General features: G+C 42.0%; 1 protein-coding gene and 1 non-coding gene across 2 annotated transcripts; one reads left to right on the forward strand and one right to left on the reverse strand.

Annotated features, from left to right (window-relative positions):
- Positions 1–8,273: 8,273 nt before the first annotated feature.
- On the reverse strand, positions 8,274–8,543 carry LOC141990263 (small Cajal body-specific RNA 13). Its single transcript, XR_012640132.1, has one exon.
- A 1,308-nt stretch (positions 8,544–9,851) lies between these two features.
- Positions 9,852–18,529, forward strand: GLRX5 (glutaredoxin 5). The gene is made up of 2 exons (XM_074956183.1): positions 9,852–10,164; positions 17,738–18,529. Exons 1-2 carry the CDS (start codon positions 9,879–9,881, stop codon positions 17,914–17,916), a joined length of 465 nt encoding a protein of 154 aa, XP_074812284.1. The 5' UTR covers positions 9,852–9,878; the 3' UTR covers positions 17,917–18,529.
- Positions 18,530–20,046: the final 1,517 nt, after the last annotated feature.

Genomic DNA, 20,046 nt, shown 5'->3' on the forward strand with positions numbered 1-20,046 from the left:
GCCTAAGCTACCCAAAGGGAGATGCTGACAACGGGCATGTGCTAAGCTTTGCCCCTCTCTCAGAGATAGGTGCTTGAGTCTGGCCTGCAGGGAGGCATCTATCTGTTAGTGATCCACAAAGAGGAATTCCTCTCCTGGAGGACAGGACAGCTTGGGCACCTAAAGGATTTCTTGTGGGACTCCACCTGCCTTGTTCCACACAAGCTGGCTGGAGGCAGAGATGGTGTCACCCACTTTATGACTTTTAGCCCAGAAGTTAGCGCACTTGCCTGGGATGTGGAAGATGCAGGTTCAATTCCCCGCTTCTTCCAGCATGGGAGAAAGGAAAGGATCCTACCTCTCAAGCAAGTGTTCTAGCTACTGGACTACGGAGTCATTCTCACATACTCTCTCTCTCTCGTTGGCCCAATGACAATTTAAGTATTTATTCACAGTGGAACACATGAACAAACACCTGTGTTCCTCTGGGTTGTGACTTGCTCTGGGGTTTAGGCATCTAGACATGTAGAGGGAGGCAGCAGTGCAAATACTCTGAGGCAGAAACATAGGCACTTAAGTAACTTTTACTCTGAAAATGTAGGCATCAAGTAAGGTTAGCTGTGTACCAGGAGATTTAGCAGGAGTTTTGTGAATTGCAGTGGAGCCAAAACTGGGACTTAGGTGCCTAAGTACTTTGTGGCTCTGAGCCAGTCCCTCAAAACAAAACTGAGAACTGTGTATCCTCCCCACTCTTTCCTCCCTTATTTACGCCAATAAATGCTGCAGTGGAAGCATGTGGCTTAAAGCCGCAAACTGAACAGAAACAATGCCACTGAGAAAAGATGTTCTCTTTACCTCGTAGTCTGCAAATTAAAATGACACCCTATCTGTAGTATTTGGGGAAAACATACAAAAAGTATAAGCAACCGTTAAGTAATAAGGAGCAAGAAAACTTGAACTCTCTTGTCACCACAGAAAAGTTAAAAATTTGGTACAATAGAGATGACATCAAGGTAAAAAAATTAGCAAGGGTCCCCTACAATGAAGTTTGTGGGGGGAAAGGAAAAAACTCCATCTTGGTCAAACCTGATCAACTCAAGTGTAGTTTGTTTGTATGCCAATAAAGAAACCTCAGTGATGAGTCTGGAGTTGAATTGATTGCTTGGATTTCAGAGAACTGGATAAATCATTCTCCCAGAACTGGATGAGGTGTTCTGGATAAACCGAGTTGGAGGGAACCCTAACCCATAGAAGTCATTTATATTAAGTTCTGTGCATAAACAACATATAGGAAAGTTTATTTTACTGAAATAAAAGAAAATAATCCTGGCATTTGCTCTTAAGTTCAACGGCAACCAACTGCACTCCCCTTTTCAATTTATTCACTCACAATGCACAGTGATAAATGAAACGTTGCTATCTTGGTCTTCCTGACACGCAACTCCCGAGAATCCTCCCTCCACCTATACTACTCACTCAGCTGTCAAGCATTCAGACTTTAGATAGTACAGTTTATTGTTATTTGTATGCAGTCTTTCAACTAGCAGGAAACAGGTGCAAGGCCAAAGGGCTCTTGCCGGCTCATGTTTAAACGTTGCAGTTCCTGAAACAAACCTTTATTTCCACTTTCCCTCTTTGGCATATGTGCCTTAACCCTTCCACTGCTGCAGCTCTAAGCTAGAGTGGAATGTGGTAATGTTTGCTTGGCTCATCAATGCCTCCATGTGAAGAACCTGATACATCTGGCAGCTGCATAAAACATGCACTTTTCTCCACTTGCCTACAATGTCTGGCAACAATCAAAAGCTAAAACTAAAGCAAATAGGTGTTGAGGCCCAGACAGCTAATGGTTTAGAAAGGAATCCTGGCAAATAAATAACATCAAAGGCCATTTGCTTTACTGTACTTATAAAGAACAAGTCCATTGTCAAGGGGAAAGGGATAGTTATTTCATAATCCAAAGCCATTTCCAGGATTTTGTGTACGGGATGGAAATTAGCATTTGGTTTGGAGGTCAAACGGATGCCCCAATCACTCACAGGCCCAAAAGAGACATTTGTAAACACCAAGCTGATGAGGCAATTGAGTGAAGTTTACCTTCTTGATTCAGGTACTCAATCCTGCAAGGTGTTAAGTACTTCCAGGGAAGTGTTCGGCACCTTCAATGCCAATTGACTTCAATAAGAGTAGGTGGTGTTCAGCACCTTGCAAGAAATGCTCAGTATCATGCAGCATGAAGCGCTAACTCCATTATGATTAAACTACTTAAGTGCTTACTGTTTCGCTTGTATCTGAGCTAGTCACTGAACCAAATATTTGTACATGGATGTATAGCAGGTACATACCTCATTTGTTTGCAGAAAGGGAGTTTATTACTCTAAAGGAATATTGTCAGCATAAAACCACACATTTCACTGTGAAAACTCAACTTGCAGCACTGTCAGTGAGTAAACAACTGAGATCAGTATAAGTGAAAGATTGGAGAGAAAAAATATTTCTCATTCCCCTCCCCCACTCCCCCCGTTTACATTGTGCATTTGACAGCACTTTGTAAAGAGTCCATTTTAATGAGTCCTCAGTACACTCACTTAAATCAGATTCCCAGTTTTTATGGATTTTTCACACTGCAAAACAGGAAAGACATTTTAAAATATAAGAAAATAATTGTAAAGCCGTAAAATTCAGCAGAGAGCTCTTAACTCTTTTTTTAAAACTAACTTTTAAGTTTATGGTGTCTCTTTAGGAGAACTAATTTATAGTCCTCACCACGGATATTCTGACTATTCTTTGAGTCCTTATCACTTGTGTTGCAAATGTCGGGATGGTAACCATAACCTCGAGGGCATAATTACAAATGGTGACCCATATGGGGATCAGAACTGCTGAGAACCTTTGAAGATCAGGATAAGTTGCACTGGTTAGTGCATTACCCTCTAATTGTGTGGCTCTTTATTCCCCTCTAGTGGTTAGACACACAGGTTTATGAGTCTGCTACTACCTTCGCGCTAATGCAGCTTGTCTTTTATCTCACGCAGTATTTTGTTTAATTTCTAAAAATAATAAAACAGCACCCAGCCACTATTCTAGGTTACCTTGACAATCTTTCTAAAATTTCACCAAACAGAGCAATCTCTCTAGATTGAATAACTCAGCAGCAAGCTGAATAGAAATTAATGTACCCCCATGCAATTCCTAGTCCTTCTTCCCCCTGCCACTCCCAAGTCCCCTTGCACAGCCAGTCTCAGTTTCCCAGTTCATCCAATTTGTCTCCTCCCCATGCTCCCCAGTTCCACTGGTTCCCAGTCTCCATTCCTGAACTATTCATCCACTCAGTGCCTCCCTCCCATCCCAAGTTCATTATCCCAATCTCTTTGCTCAGCCAGGAACAGTTCTCACCACACACTGGTTCCTCATCAGCCCTTCCACACCAGTTCCCAGCCCTCCAACCCTAGTTCCTCATCCAATGTCAGTACCCCCCACTGGTTCCCAGCCCATCCTGTTTCTCTTCCTGGCTCCCAGTCACAGTCTCCTTGCTCAGCCAGTACCAGTTTCCCTCTTTCCCCCTCACTAGCCTCCAGTCCCAGTCTCTTCCCCACAACAGTCTCCCAACTTGTCCTGATCTGCTCCCCGTATCCTTGCAGGACCAACTCTTTCCCCACCGCTGCATTTGAATCAGGCAGCTTCTTCCTCCATGTTGCAGGAATCCACACGGGGAGGTACTGAGAGCACAAGACAGGCAGGCTCCCTGCTCTCAGTTCTGGTGCCTGGCTCTGAGCCCAGCACAGAAATTTCACGGACAGTCTTCCTCTGCCTGTGGCTGGGAGTGTGCCCAGGGTAGAAAGAATCTGAGATTTTTAGCTGTTAAACTCCAAGAAGTCTGTATTAAGCATGTACAAACTGCATTTTTTCAAAGGCTCAAATCTTGGCCAAATCTGAGTGAATTTTCAGAAAGACAATAAGGCACTTCCCTTGCCAAATTTCAAGTCCATATTCCAAGGCACAAGGGTATTACAGCATTTCAAAGAAAAGGTCACCAGAATTTTTAAACATGAGCAAAACAACATATTTGTCCCTAACCTCATTCTTGAACATCCTTGTGATGTTTTGGCTGAAACTGTCCAAAACAATTCAGCTTGAGGCAGATTGAAATTTTCTGTGCCAGCATTCCAACTGGTTAAAAAGTTTGGTAAACAGAAAACAGGGTTTTATAATGGAAAGTGTTGGGCAACCTTAATAGGCAGCACTACCCACCCAACCTCTAACATCAGTATCATTTTGACAAATTCTAATTTGAGGCTCAGCTGAAAAACTATTCTCTAGTTTCCTGGTTCTCTAGGCTTTCCTGGAAAGCCTAAAAATGTTTAAATTAGGGTAAAAATATATATCCAAAATTGAAGTCAGAAAATTCAAAGAAAGGGCTCGAGAAGTATCCCTAACTCCATCACCCCTTCATATCCTGCCATGGCATGTGCCACTCACATGACAGCTTCACATCTATGCTAAGCATTATAAATAAATAGGAATGAAATAAAAATGAAAATGCATCACTCTATGCATATTTATACCTCTGGGCAGTAGGTAAGAATCTTTGAAATAGGCAAGGTCACATGGCCCTCTCTGTTCAATAAAATGAGCTGGCATGTGGCAAATTTTTGTAAGGCAGATACATATTTTGTTATATGTGTATGGGAAGTCTGAAACCATACCGGGGGTGGGAGAGAAGATCTCTACTTTCTTACTCTTCACACAGAAAGGAATGTAGGGAAATTAAAATTTGTAGTTCAGCTGTCTTGATGTTGTGGCTCACAGTGGCTCAAGTACATAGCAGATATCTGAGTGTAGGTAGAGCTGTGAAAATGTGGTCTCTTGACTAGAGTGGAAAATGGGATAAGAAAGTGCTAAGTCATTGGTCTTGGTACGAGACAAAATATTGGTGCAACTGGCTCACAAAGGAAAGATTAATCAAGAAGAGCATGTAATGAAATAGGTAGCTTTTACACTAGTATGGATTGCTACTGAAGGGCTGGGGTGGAAAGTGACTCATGCTAGAAGCACAGAAAGAGGTATAAGGCATCTGTCTTAAGGAGAAATAGCTTGATTAGTTATCTCTTGGTGGTGTCCACTACCTTTCTCCTGCTAGTTTCAAATCTGTTCAGTGAAAGGATTCTTCTGCTTTTCTGGCTTCCCTTCTTCTTTGGGGGAGTTAAGAGTTCAAGGAAGGAGATGAAGATCTGGAGAGCTTTACGCTAGGTGGATGGGATGGTGGTGAGACTGCAGCTTTGGCCCTTCTCACCCAACATATAACTGGAGAAGTGCAAGGAAACATCACTATGAAAGGACAGATCTTCTACTTGGGAAGGAGTCAGAAAGGATGCCACATTGCTCACCGAGTGACTCAATTATCCACCAAAGAGCATAGGATGCAACACTGGAGCGTTTACCTCTTTAGAAGCAGCTTGGCCCAATGGGATTTTTGGCCATACACCTTAAAGAATAATTGACGGGCAAGTACATCCTGGTTTGCTAAAATCAGCAGAGCAGAATGGGCTGACTGGTCTTATCAGATGTCTCCAGAGGAGATTAAGCTGATGTGTGGGGAAGCAGAGCTTCCCCACAAGCCCTCCAGACTCCGATTCCCCTACCCATTGGAAAGCAAGGGTCTGTGGGCTGGGAGTAATCATAGCACAGCTCCTCTTAGCTGCCTTCCTGCTCCATGATGATGGAGAAGTGGAACAGAGAGAGGCTATGCAGCTGGTCCAATTCGAGGAGTAAAGTTCTGCAAAACCGGGACTCTGAAAGGAAAGAAAGATCACACTATTATATCACCGTTTGTGCCACTTGAAGAGAATCTGGCTCTAGGGCAGAAGCATGGGCAAGCCCCAAGGCCTTACAAGAGAGGTACAGGCTCAGCCTCTCACAGACTGGGAGAGCTCAAGATCCAGAAAAAGCCATTCCCTGTTAGAGGAGCTCAATGAGAAATCCCATATGCAGTATTAGCTGACGGGAGGGGCTCCAACTTTCATTTTATATTAGAAGCTAATCACCATCTTGACTACAGAGAGACTAGTAGCTCTCTAGATTGTCTACCTACATGCTATAAGAGTTAATACCAACTGGTCTCATAATAGTCAGAGCTGGAGATTTTTCTATTTAGCATGGAGCACAGATGCCAATTTGGCCCTAGATAGGTTTGCTTCTGCTGACAACCAGACTCAAAAATTCCATCCAACTTCTTCTGCAGAGACCACACAAGCACTCCAAATGTCCTCATCATTGCTTACACAGCTTTAGGAGGGCTCTCTGCTTTACAAAGCAAAAAAAATTACTGATGTGCAGCATATTATACCCTGACACCATTTAGAGTCAGACAATCTATGGGTGGTCTAGTTACTTTGAGGTTTCTTGTTCTTCAAAAATCTAACATTCAGAAGCCACATAACCATACCTTTTTGCTGGTTTTGGAACTCTCAGTTTTCTTTGGTAACTAGCATGCTGCAATTCTTCTGTATGCCTCTACTGAACTCCTTCCCAAAAGAAGACACCCCACTGTAATTAATTTTAGTAGGCCAGGTGTAGAAAGACATCTTGTTAAGAATGAATGCCAAAAAAAAGGGGGAGGGCCTGTAAAAGCCATTTTAGTGCTCATGAGCGTCAAACAGGACTAGACAAAAAAATTAGAATTGCATGAAACATTTAATATTAAGATCATTTTTCCTATTGTTTTTATTAGCATCTAGTTTAGAGTTATCATTTATACTGTAACAGCACCTAGCAGCTTTAGCCAGGTCATAATGCTATTGTGCTAGGCGCTATGTAACCACCATAAAGGACAACTGCTGCCCTTAAGACAGGGGTGGGCAAACTACGGCTCAGGGGCTGCATCCAGCCCTCCAGACGTTTTAATCCGCCCCTCAAGCTCCCACCAAGAAGTGGCTCCCAGAAACAGTGGCATGTCCCCCCTCCGGCTCCTACATTTAGGGGCAACCACGCTGCCCCCGCAGCTCCCATTGGCCAGTAACTGTGGCCAATGAGAACTGCAGGGGCGGCACCTGCAGACAGGGCAGTGTGCAGAGCCACCTGGACATGCCTCTGCATAGGAGCTGGAGCGGGGACATGCCACTGCTTCTGGGAGCTGCTTGATGTAAGCACCACCTGGAGCCTGCACCCTGACCCCCTCCTTTTTCCCCAACCCCCTGAACTTCTCATTTCTGGCCCTGCCCCAGAGCCCGCTCTCAAGCCACTTCAACTTGTTACTCCAATAGGAGAAGTTAATCAAAATGAAGTGTAAATGAGCTTCCTAATCTCACTTGTGCTCTGGAATACTAGAATTGATGCTAGCCTTTAACTACTAGTGACAGTTGTGTGATGAGTTGCAGAAAGCATTTGTATTCTTTCAATTGAAAAAAGGAAACAGGCAAATCAGTGATTACATGTAGTCTTAGCATATTTCATAAGTGTTTACTAATAGTTTTAATTATCCAGGAATTGTGTATAGCTAGTTTTTACCTAATGAAGCCAACATGAGTTACATAAGGGTCAGCTGTGTGGTACTGAATAATGTTGTATTATGTAACATGAGTAATATCCACAGTGGAAGAATTTTAGAGCTTAAGTATTTCACTAGAAGTGTGTTACAAATCAATTTGGAAACTAGGTACTCATTATAATAGACAATCCAATTCAGATTACAAGAACAAATTAGAGGGACTTGTATAAGCACTGCAACTTCATTTAAATATTACTGATTTTTATCATATATTGCAGGTCTTCAGAATGGTATGAGATTGGCTTCTGCAGCAGGAACATCTGCAACATTAGGAGTGCATTAGATTTCCTTAAAATTCCCACTGAAGCCACATTCAGATTTCTTCAGAGTAGGTGATTTGAATCACTAACCTGGAAAATAAACAGAAAGGTTTATTAATAAGTTTGAACTTTAGGAAGATTACAGTTGAATAAAAAGACAATTTCACCAAAACAGTCATGACTGTTTTGGTGAAATGGTCAACAGACGTAAAAGCAAGGATCCCTTTTGCCATTAATTGATACCTATTTTATGGAATGGACGAATGTATAGGATAATACAGTTTACGCTACACAGCCAGAGGATCTTGTTCTGTTTTAAGTTTATTCAGTGGGTTTTTTTTTTTAAATAAAGAAGCATCATATAAAGCTAAGTATTATTTCAAAATATTCTTGTTATGCAAGACCACCAATAACTATCACAAACCAAGTTCCTGCACATAACTCCAAATATACATGGGTAAGAACAGGTTTGAAGGAACCCACTGAAAGTTTATAGCAGTTTTTAGTGTTCAGCAAAAATCAGCATTTGCTAAACAATATCAGACTGCAAAGTTACTCTTACTGTTGGTAGATGGATAATGACATGGAATAAGTCATTATCTCCGTGGCAACAGAATTAGGACTGTGAGAGGAATATTGCACATGGTTCTGCTATTACTCTTACAGGCATGCCTCGGCTTCCTCAGACAGATGCTCTCTCTGCAAGCCTGGTAAGCCCCGAGTACAACCAACCAAGGGCAGCTCCAAGACCACAGACCCATCACTGGAAACTCAGAAAATCCTGGGCAAAGTTTTCAAAAGTGACAAACACCGTGGAGCCAAAGGTCAACAGGAATCTAGGCACCTAAGTGTCCACATCATTTGTAAAAGCAGGGACTTGAGTGACTTTAAAATTTTACCTTAAGACTCAGCTTTTAACTGCTACTAAGAAAGAGGCACCTTGTGTCCCTTCACCAGGTTCCCACCCCTTCCCCCACCCAGCCTTGAATGACACCCTCTACTCCAGGAGCCCTGCTCACAGCGAATAGCGAGAGCTCGACAGCGACCAGTGGGGGCTGGTTAAAAGCTCTTCCCACCCCGCTTCGCTCCTTTACGCACCACAGCGGCAGACAGAGCCTTGTCTCCGCGAGGCCGGCCCCGCTGATTCTGCCGGTGGGTCTCGAGGGCGCTCGGGGAGACGCGATGTTACCGAGCCAGATGGGACAGAGCCACGCAGCCCCCGGGGCAGCCAGACAGGCCTTGCATGCCTGGGGGACGGTGACCAACTCGCTTCCCCACTAGGCCTCGGCCGTCACGCGCGGCCCGCCCGAGCCACAGGCGGCCGAGCCCCCCGGGGGGCAAACCGACCCCGGACCCGGGCAGGGCGCGGCACCACCCAGCGAGGCCCGTTGTGCTCCGGCAGCGCTCTAGGCCGAGAGAAGCGGCTCGGGGAGCGCAGCCTTGCGCTAGGAGCCGTGGGGCCGGGAGACCCCAATGACGCCGAGCCCCAGATACCACAACGGTCTCCACCGCGCCTAAAATCCTGGCCAGCCGAGGGCTCCTCAGCGCCGCCGGCCCGCACCCGGGTCCCCACCCCCGCCGCAGACACCGCGAGCCGCACCACGCTCTACCTCCGAGATGCCCCCACAACACCGCCCCAGCGCTCACCACGCCGGAAACGGAAGCCGCCAAAAGTTATCCGCCCCCTCTCTGTATCAGGACCCTGACTGGTCTCGCCCTACGCGGCTAGCACAGCCAATAGCAACGCAGAAGGGGCCGGATTAATAATTCAGTGGGCAGGTCCCTCCGGATGTGCGGCGTATTATTGGTTGTTCGGGTCGATTGACAAATGTTTATATCCACTCAAGGCCCGCCGTATGATCCCAGCCTCCGCCAATAGGAAGAAAGTGCCGTGAACTGGCGGACAGGCCAGAAAAAGTCTCTGATGCACTCTATTGGCAACGGATGTGGATTGACAGGTATTTCTGCCCATCTTTGGTTAAGGCTATCCGTGACGTTTTGCCGTCTTTACCAATGGGGAGGAGGAACGGACTGGAGGTGGATCGGGTGGCTGTGTCGCTTAGCGTGGGAAGCTGCCGCTAGGGAAGGCCGCGATGAGCGGTTCTTTGTGCTGGCTGCGCGCGGCCTCGCTGCTGCGTGGTGCCTCGCTGCGATGGGGCGCGCGGCCCTTCAGCCAGGCCGCGGCCGGGGACGGCGGCCGAGGGTCGCGGGAGTCGGTGGAGCGGCTGGTGCGGGCGCACCCCGTGGTCGTGTTCATGAAGGGCAACCCGGCCCAGCCCCTGTGCGGCTTCAGCAACGCCGTGGTGCAGATCCTGCGCCTGCACGGGGTGCAGGACTTCCAGGCCTACGACGTGCTGCAGGACGCCGACCTCCGGCAAGGTTAGCGCCCGGGTAGCCTTAGGGGGCTGTGGGTAGGCAGACCCGGCCCCCTCCGACACACGCTGGGGGGACCCTGTTGCGGGCGGTGGAGGGAAGGCAGAAGCCTTCCACGTACACCCCCAAAAGGGGACCCCGTAGGGGCTTGCTTTTCTCCATGGGCGCTGAGCACCAGCAGCTCTCCCTGACTTTACTGGAGCTCTAGGTGCTCAGCAGCGCTGAAAAACCAGGTCTGAAGTGCCTGCTATGAGCGAGAAAGTCGCAAGGGGATGGTATCGTGTCTGTGTGAGCCGGCGTCCCGCCTTGTCACGCCCCAGTGGCCCGAGTTGTAGCCCATCTGGGGAGCAGCTCAAATTGTCAGTTGTAGAGGAAGGGTGATCTTGGGACTGGGAGTACAGAGACCTGGGTTTTGTTCATGGCTGCTATAGATGTGTGGTTTTGTGCTGTGTTTATCGAAAGGGCCTAAGGAAGTTAAGTAGCCAGATCCTATGAAATTCTATCTCTGTGGCACATCTGTAAAACAGAAATAAAATTTATTAGCATACTTCACTTGGGCAATGTAACCTTAATGTTTCTAAAACACTTGAACCTCTTCCCTTAGAATGTGCACAAAGCCGTGTAGATATCAGCTGAGCTGTACATTGTATTGCCTGAAAGCATCGTTCTGGCATAACTTCACCGTACAGTGAAATTTTGTAGTCTCTGAAAGTAATCCCAGAATCCATTAACACCCCCGCCCCCCCTTTGGTTCACCATGTTTCAAATTGGGATGATACCTGAGAGTCACAAGTGTGTTCACAGGTTAAAAGGTGAGGCCCACAGAGATGACAAGCTGTGGCATGATTCTTTATCTTGGTCTGAGCAGCCAATCCCTGTGGCTTGTTTTCTTTGCCGATTGCATCTTTTTTCTTTTTTGAAAGAAAGATTCTCAAATCAACTAGACCTGTGCTCACTGTTACCGATAATGGTGCTAGTACCATACATTAAGGAAAAACGGAGGCTATAAACAAACAGTGTGTGCCAGTAGCAATGGAATAGAAGAATATTTTGTCCATTGACTCAAAGCTATAACATTCCTGAATAAGCTTCAGTAGGAAAACAGTTTGTCAAAAGAATCACTATCAGCTTGCTAGAACACTGCTTATTATGTGCTTGACTGGAGCAACAGAAATCTGTGAAGGAATATGTTGGCTCATACAAGATAGGCAAGGCTCATTATCTTCATCCCACTGAATTCAAATCTTAATTTGAGTTACATTACATTATGTGCTCTATTCTGTTTTATGCAAATTATTTGCAGTCCTCTAAGCTCTTACTAACTTCCAGTGTGACCTCTAGGTTTGGTGAAATTTGGGTCACAGGTGGCACAGTTCAGAAGTTATGACTGACATCTCCTTTTGGTTCTAAACTCTTTACAGCTTGACAGTTGCTTTGCAGCTCTCCTGATCTTAAACAACCATTGACACGTCATCACAATAGTTTTGGAAAATATTTCATTTAGAGACCATTCTGTTTTGGCTTGTATTTTCCTCCCCACCATTTCTGTATTAAGGAATGGTAAGCATTTATACGGATAGCAAAGATGGATGATAATACTTAGTCCTGCCTTGAGTGTAGGGGACTGGACTAAAGTCCTCTCAAGGTCCCTTCCAGTCCTACAATTCTATAATAGTTATAGTAGTAAAGCTGGAAAAAAAATCAGCCTAAATTATCATGCTTCAGGACCCACTACTGACAGGAATTTCCCCTGAGGCTAGGTTATTCTATAAGTATATTTTATGAGGATTCTTGTACCTTCTACTAGAGCATTTGGTAGTGACTGCTGTCAGAGAGAGAGAATACCAAAACTGAAGACTTTTAGAACCACTATCTGATTCCTTATGTGGCAGCTCCTTCCCTCTCTTGCCCCTAGAATTTTATCTGCTCCTAAAACTTCTCATTTGCAAATCTTGTTTTCTGTTTTACAGCAGTTTGATATCTCAGAGAATTGGGATTTCAATTGATGGATGTGAAGCAGAAGGCACAGATGAACTATGAAAATTGGGGAGGGGGAGTACATAAGAAATAATCCTTCCCATACTTTAATTTTTGTGATATTTTCTGTGACTACCAGTGTGACGGGTTGGGTCACAGAAGCCCCCTTGAGACTGCCACCTGATGTGCTGGGACTACCTCTGAGCCTGTTTTCCCTGGTAGCTTGGGACTTCAGTACCTTGCCTTGTTGAGCCAGACACACTAGCCTGCTACAAACACAGGCCCAGGTCCAAACCACATCCCGCAAAAGCTGCAGGCTTAATTGAAAACAGCTTAAGAAGTGCTCCTGTCTCCAACACCCGTTCCCAATGGGATCCAAACCCCAAATAAATCCGTTTTAAACTCAAATTGTTCACCCTCTATAACACTGATAGAGAGATTTGCACAGCTGTTTGCTCCCCCAGGAATTAATTACTTGCTCTGGGTTAATTAATAAGTAAAAAGTGATTTTATTACATATAAAAAGTAGGATTTAAGTGGTTCCAAGTAATAACAGACAGAACAAAGTAAGTTACCAAGCAAAATAAAATGAAACACACAAGCCTAACTCTAATACAGTAAGAAACTAAATGCAGCTAAATCTCACCCTCAGATTTTACAATAAGCTTCTTTTACAGACTAGACTTCCTCCTAGTCTGGGTCCAGCAATCACTCACACCCCTGTAGTTACTGTCCTTTTTTCCAGTTTCTTTCAGGCATCACTTTGGGGTGGAGAAGCTATCTTTTGAGCCAGCTGAAGACAAAATGGAGGGGCTTTCAGGGCCTTTTATATCCTCTCTCTTGTGCAACATGACAACCACAAGATGGGGTCTCTAGCCATCTGGGCAAGTGACATGTCTATGAATGATTCAGCTTTTTGTAGGTTGACACCATTGTTTACATGTTAGTTTGAATGTTCCCAGGAAAGCTCAGATGTGGATTGGCGTCTCCCAAAATCCATTGTCAGTTAAGTGTTTCTTGATTGGGGCACTTACTGAGAATAGTCCTTCCTCAAGAAGCTGACCAAATGCTTCACTCAGGCTACTTAGAATCAAACAAATACATAGCCAATCTTCATAATTTCAAATACAAAAATGATACATGCATACAAATAGGATGAATATATTCAGTAGATCATAACCTTTGCAGAGATATGTTACATGGCATATCTAGCATAAAACATATTCCAGTTATGTCCTATTTATACTCATAAGCATATTTCTACAAAGCATTATGGGGTGCAACATCACAACCAGATTTCTAGCCACCCCCCAGAATACAGTGGTTCTTGGACTGTCATCCTTGGAGATCTGGCCGTTCACATACTGCTTCTTGACCTTGTTGAGATGCTAAATTGCATTAAGAGGCACCTAAAATATGTTGTGTTAACAATACTTTTTCTTATTGTAGTTGTCTCAGGAATGTTGAGGTTATCAGGGAAATTATGAATGGAATGTGAAATGGCCTACAATACGATCTCTGTCTTGAGGTGTGATGGACACTGAAAAAGTTTGAGAACTCCTACCACAGTACATCAGTTCAGTGTATCAGCATTGACTGCTCAGGACTTTTCCTTCTTTTGGTAAAGTATAAAATATGCCTTCTCAGGCCCCAATATCATGCACAAGAAGTATTCAGGGAACACTCTGCCATCCCGAGCAACCTAGAAGCTAGCTTATGTGAAAGTATTTGTGCCTGTTTTCCTGGATCTCCATTTCTAGAAGGTTGCTAGTCTGATCACATGAAACTTCTTTCTGCTTGCTTCCCTTTTGGACATGCCTAGCTTAGTGCTAAGGTTTCATGGGTTTACTTAAGTATAATGATTGTGAAGTGGGATATTTTTGCCTTGAAAGCAGACATGCAGGTGTAGGGCACTAGCAATGCTTACTATAAACACTTTACAGCAAGCTTGTTTGTTTTTGGTAGGATAGGAATTTAATACTTTATATTTAGATCTATCAGGTGGATGACTTCTCTCTCTGCTCCCCCATTTCCCCCTTTACTTCTTGCATTTGGGCCTCTGCTTTCTTCTTTTCATTTAGCCTTTAGTTGAAAGGTTTATATCTGGTCTTTATTTATTTTATTTTCAAATTGCTTTTCAGTGTCATGATTTAACTGTAGTGAGATCTCATGGTAAAGTAAAATATTAATACCAAACGGTCTTTTACATTATATTCAAACTACCTTATTTTAGTTATTGGTAAACTTGAGATTTTGGGATCGTGCTTTCTGGAAGTCTTAAACTTCAAAATATAAAAATGTTGTAGCTCTTTTTATTTCTAAAGTAAAATGATTTGTTAATCATATGATTTAATAGAATGATTTGATAAGTAAAAAATAGCATGCAGCTGGGTTTCTTTCATGACTTTTGAACAAGTCAGTTGTTCATTGCATAATGATCCACGGAGTTTATTTAAGCTCTGGGATTGGACCATAGGTATGCAGCATTGAAAACAATGTTATGAAATTTTACTTGGTTTTCCCCTTTTGTAATTGGAGAAGTTGGTGCACTGTACACTTAAGGGAGAATGTTGATATGTTCTTAATATTACACTTAAGGTCATGTTTGTTTTCCATGGGAGTTTTGCCCAAGGACGGGAATAAATAGGGAATTCAACTAACAGTAGGGGGTAAGGAGGGACACCAGACTTCAGGGGATGGAACTGCAAATATGAGAGAGAGAGAATTTTGTTAGATGCTTTCATCTGTAGTGAAAATAAAACATGTCCTAGGTAAAGGGGCTATTTATAGTTTAAAAGGTACTTTAAAATGCTTTGCTGTGACTGTTTAAAATGTAAGCATATTAAAATGTTAGCCATAACAAATCTCAAGATGCAGTTTCTAAAGAATTAGTATTGGTGGGATTAGCTTTCTGTATTGTTGACTGCAAACCATAATCTCACATGATTGGAACTCAAACACTTCCTTATCAATATATATTTAAGTATGGAAGTGAGTAAGGAGAATTGGCTAATCTGATTAGAAATCAGAAAACAAAGCACTTGAGGTAGAAATTAGTTTATTATAGCAGCTAAATGAGTAAAGGGTTTGGATAGGTCATGCTCTTTCAAGTGGAGAAAACAGTCTAAGATTCTCAAAAAGAAAAGGAGTACTTGTGGCACCTTAGCGACTAACCAATTTATTTGAGCATAAGCTTTCGTGAGCTACAGCTCACTTCATTGGAGATTTATATACACAAGAGAACATGAAACAATTGGTGTTACCATACACACTGTAAGGAGAGTGATCACTTAAGATGAGCTAGTACCAGCAAGGGGGGGGGGGGAGGAGAAAACCTTTTGTAGTGATAATCAAGGTGGGCCATTTCCAGCAGTTGACAAGAACGTCTGAGGAACAGTGGGGGGGGGGGGGGGGGAGGGGGTAAACATGGGGAGATATTATTACAATCTCCCCATGTTTACCCCCTCCCCCCCCCCCCCCCACTGTTCCTCAGACGTTCTTGTCAACTGCTGGAAATAGCCCACCTTGATTATCACTACAAAAGGTTTTCTCCTCCCCCCCCCCCTTGCTGGTACTAGCTCATCTTAAGTGATCACTCTCCTTACAGTGTGTATGGTAACACCAATTGTTTCATGTTCTCTTGTGTATATAAATCTCCCCACTGTATTTTCCACTGAATGCATCCAATGAAGTGAGCTGTAGCTCACGAAAGCTTATGCTCAAATATATTTGTTAGTCTCTAAGGTGCCACAAGTACTCCTTTTCTTTTTGCAAATACAGACTAACACGGTTGCTACTCTGAAACCAGTCTAAGATTGTTTAGCTTGATACATTATCATCTGGGAGGCAGCTTTAACAGCCATTAGGAATTTTCCCTAATGTACACTTTAGATAGCACGGTTCTGTTGTCAAAGTCAAATTTGTAGTAATTATTAAACATAAAAGTTCCTATAATTTCTAGGGAACTTTTAAGGCACAGATAAATCATAGAAATTAGGTGGAAAAGACTTAATTTGACTCCACTGACTGTGATTTGGAAAACATAGTCTCTGAATAAGGATATTTCTGCTATTAAGTTGATACCTTGGTTTATTGTTGCCGTTAAAGAACTGGTTTTTAGAAAATAAATTTTTACCCTCTGTAAGGTGGGAAAACTTAATCTCTCCATGTTATGTACTATTTGGTCTTAACAATTTTCAGTCAATATTTTGTTACTCTGCACTGCAGGGGACATCTACTAAGAGCAGTGGTTTTCAAACTGGGGTACATGAGCTCTTGTCAGGGGGTATTCAAGGAAAATCCTGTAATGGCGGACAACACATTTTATTTAGTAACACTTGGCAATCTAATCATTGGTATATTATGACCGTATCTCAGATCGGGGGGATATGATAAACTACAGTATTTGGAAAAGGGTACACGCCTGCAAAGTTTGAAAACCACAGACTTAGAGCATTGTCTGGGATCCTAGTTAATGACTAGGGATGAGCATGCAGTGATATGGTTCTTTGCACTTTAAAGTTAAGAAAGTGAACTGTTAGGTTTGCAGTGTTTGGTATGATATTAAAGTTACAAACTGCATGTATAAAGCTACAAACTGCATGTATTTTTCAACATCTGTAATAATTCTTATCTTCCTGAGATCCTTCAACTATAACTAGCATCAACAAGTAATAATGCTTGGCATAAGGGTATTCTGTTGTGAAAATTTTTTGACTGGTCTTATTTAATCTTTTATGTATATAATTTTAAAAAATTGTTTAGTCTGCATGGCTTTTCAGAAGGGTTAATTGTAGCAGACTACATATTTATTTCTTAACTTCATATTACATCTTGTGCCCTTCCCATGAATTTCAGTGTCTGCCAGTAAAAGATAAAGCACTAGAAATTCAAGGACTGTTAGAGGACAAGTTGTCTTGTAAATGAATTTGCAGTAGCAAATAGCTCTGTATAAAGGCAGTAAGAATGTATTCCCTACAAGGAGCTTTAATAATTCCACAGAGGATACTGTAATTAAATTCCCCATACAAACAGTACTGGACACTGATTTAAAGGGCTCCTGTTTCTTTAGTTGGCCAAATAAGTCACTTTAGTACAGGGGTTCATTTTATGGTAAAAATAAGAAAGTAAGCAATTTTTTAGTAATAGTGTGCTGTGATACTTTTTTTATGTTTATGTCTGATTTTGTAAGCAAGTAATTTTTAAGTGAAGTGAAACTTGGGGGTACTCCAAGACAAATCAGGCTCCTGAAAGGGGTACAGTTGTCTGGAAAGGTTGGGAGCCCCTGCTTTAATAATCTTCTCTCATCCCCAGGAAGAAAGCATGATACTTGCACAGCTCCTGTTTAAGAGTCACAGTTGGAATTGAACTCGGGTCTCAAATTTCTAGCTTTAGGTGGGAGCCAAAACAAACACAAAGTTTAATGGAATGTGGTTAATTCTGATGGCTCTTCTGGAATACACAGGACCCACAGCCTCAAAGAGAAGGAACTGAGAGTGTTTAAAATCTGCATGCTGCTAAAGTAATGCCTCTTACTTTTCATGAATTCCAGTATATTTGAAAACAATAGATTTAACCTTTTAAAATTTATTTTCTGGTACAGGAATTAAAAACTACTCCAACTGGCCTACCATCCCTCAAGTATACCTTAACGGTGAATTTGTTGGTGGCTGTGACATACTCCTCCAGATGCATCAGAATGGAGACCTAGTGGAAGAGCTTAAGAAGTTAGGAATCCGCTCCGCACTTCTGGATGCAGAAAAAGATCAAGACAAAAAATAAAAAAAGCAAGCTATTTCATTTTAAAAGATGGGACTATAATAAACAAACAATCTTTGACAATACCTTATTACCAGAAAAGCCTTATGTATAATCTCAGAGGAGGCATCTTTTTGAACTGACACTAACGTTTGTCTATCAGTAAACAAATGGTAGCTCATGGTACAAGTGATCTGGTATTTTGGTTTAAGGCTATTCTGTTGTGAAAATTTGATTATAACCATTGCACTGTAATTCAAATGTCTGTGGAACTGAAATAAACAAGCAGCCTACTTATACTTGTGTTAATTCTTCTTGCCTGAGGCAGGAGTAAATGAAAGATTGTAGAATATTATTTTTGTGGCTCTTCTGTGTATATCACTTGGCTAATGCTTTGATATATAAACCTATGTAGATAGTGTTTGTAGCTTTTTTGCTTCTCTTGAAAACACTATCAAATAGCCACTGTCATTCTGTATGAATACTTGAAGATAGGACTTCTTGGGAACCTGTAAACTTGTGTATTTGTTACCGGCAAATCTGTTTCTAACAAACTGGAGGAAAACAGTCAGATGAGTGAACTATGAAATACACCTTTATTCCTACAGCTATAAATAAATACATTAGTAAAAACAAATGATACGTTGATCATTATTGCTTTGTTTCCCAAACTGTAGGTTGTAACTACTGATGGCTTTTGGGAGACTACTGGGAGTTGTGACTAAAAGGTTTTAAAGTAATTTTCTGTTGTACATCTGCCAAAAATGGCCTCAGTTTTTACACTTTGTGAAATTTAAGTCTCTTTTATCAGTGTTCAGATGTGGAAATTCTATAATTCTTCCTTATGGAGAGCGGAATAACTTGAAAACCATGAATATAATCTTATACTACTTGTCAGCAGTACACTCTTTAGCTTTACGCTGACAAATATTCATTCCAACTTGATTGCTGTGCCACAAAGTGTTGTCTTCAAATATGAAGTAAACAAATGAACTGTTCTTTTAGGTACCAGTACAGAAGAGCAAGGGAGGAGATGTACTGGGCAGATGGCAGAAATGTTTGCTGGATTGTCTCTCTTTTCTGTGAAGTGTCAAACTCCAGTGTTTCTACAAATAAAGTCATACAGTATATCTGAAAAAAATAGTAAATTAAAGTTAGTAGTCTCTCAAGAACTACTGCTATTTGGTTTTTGTGAGTAAAAGTAGCGTTTGCCCATGGATTGAGCAAATGATCTGAAAAATAATTATCCGGTGATTGTATGATTGTCTACATTATTTTGATTTATCAGTAAGTTTCTAATGAATTTGATGGTTTTTGTTTTGAATATTATTATTATTGAGCATTCTTTCACTGTGTGATTGACAGAAAATGTGCTTTTTTGAATTAAGAAAATTCTGAAGAGTGGGGGGAATCCAGGACTATAATTTTGCAAATTAGGAATGAGCAAAATGAGAGGTTTGGAGTATGAGTCCATTTCAAATCTCTTCTGTCTAGGTGCTTCTTTGAGAGTTAGTTCAAGTGCAGAAATAATAAAAGTTATTGAATTCTTCAGTGAATACTATTTTACAGTAACCTTACTGTAAGTATGTCCAATTCCATTAAGGAAATAGTGAGGAAAGTATCAACATGATGTAAGCAGGTGATATAAATATTGTATTTCAGTATAGTGTGTTGTGAATTTTTAAATTGTACTTTGGGCTAGATACCTGTGGCGGCTTCTCTTACTAAGTAAACAAGTGATTATCATGTTAAATGTTCATAGTAGATATTTGAATCTGTTTTTATGAGTACTAAAGCATGCCTATTTTCAGATGCTCTTTCAGATCTTCAGTTCTGTTTTTAATACCCTAAGGATGTAAAACTGTAACACTTCTTGGTCAATATCTCTAAGTGGGTATGGAACCAAAAGTGAAAGATTTAAGATAGAGCAAGGCAAACGTAGCAATGAGTATGTACTGTGTATAAACACCCTTAGTTTTGTCTCTATACCATCCCCTTTAGTTTATTTTATTACAGTACAAAATAAACTAGACTTAAGAGCAGCTCTTTGCAGGTATCTGTCATGTGTAATTACAGGTGGGGTGAAGTCTCAGTTTGTGTACCACGTTGTATTCATGAAGTGTACCCTATTAATTTTAAATGCTTGAACGTCAG

This window comes from Natator depressus, chromosome 6, assembly GCF_965152275.1.
Source record: "Natator depressus isolate rNatDep1 chromosome 6, rNatDep2.hap1, whole genome shotgun sequence".
NCBI lineage: Eukaryota > Metazoa > Chordata > Testudines > Cheloniidae > Natator > Natator depressus.

What these genes read in the sequence shown, in the direction of transcription:
- GLRX5 (XM_074956183.1), top strand. Translation starts at nt 9,879, where the DNA reads ATGAGCGGTTCTTTGTGCTGGCTGCGCGCGGCCTCGCTGCTGCGTGGT. An exon ending in GGACGCCGACCTCCGGCAAG is followed by an intron (nt 10,165 to 17,737) that starts GTTAGCGCCCGG and finishes TTTCTGGTACAG; the next exon opens with GAATTAAAAACTACTCCAAC.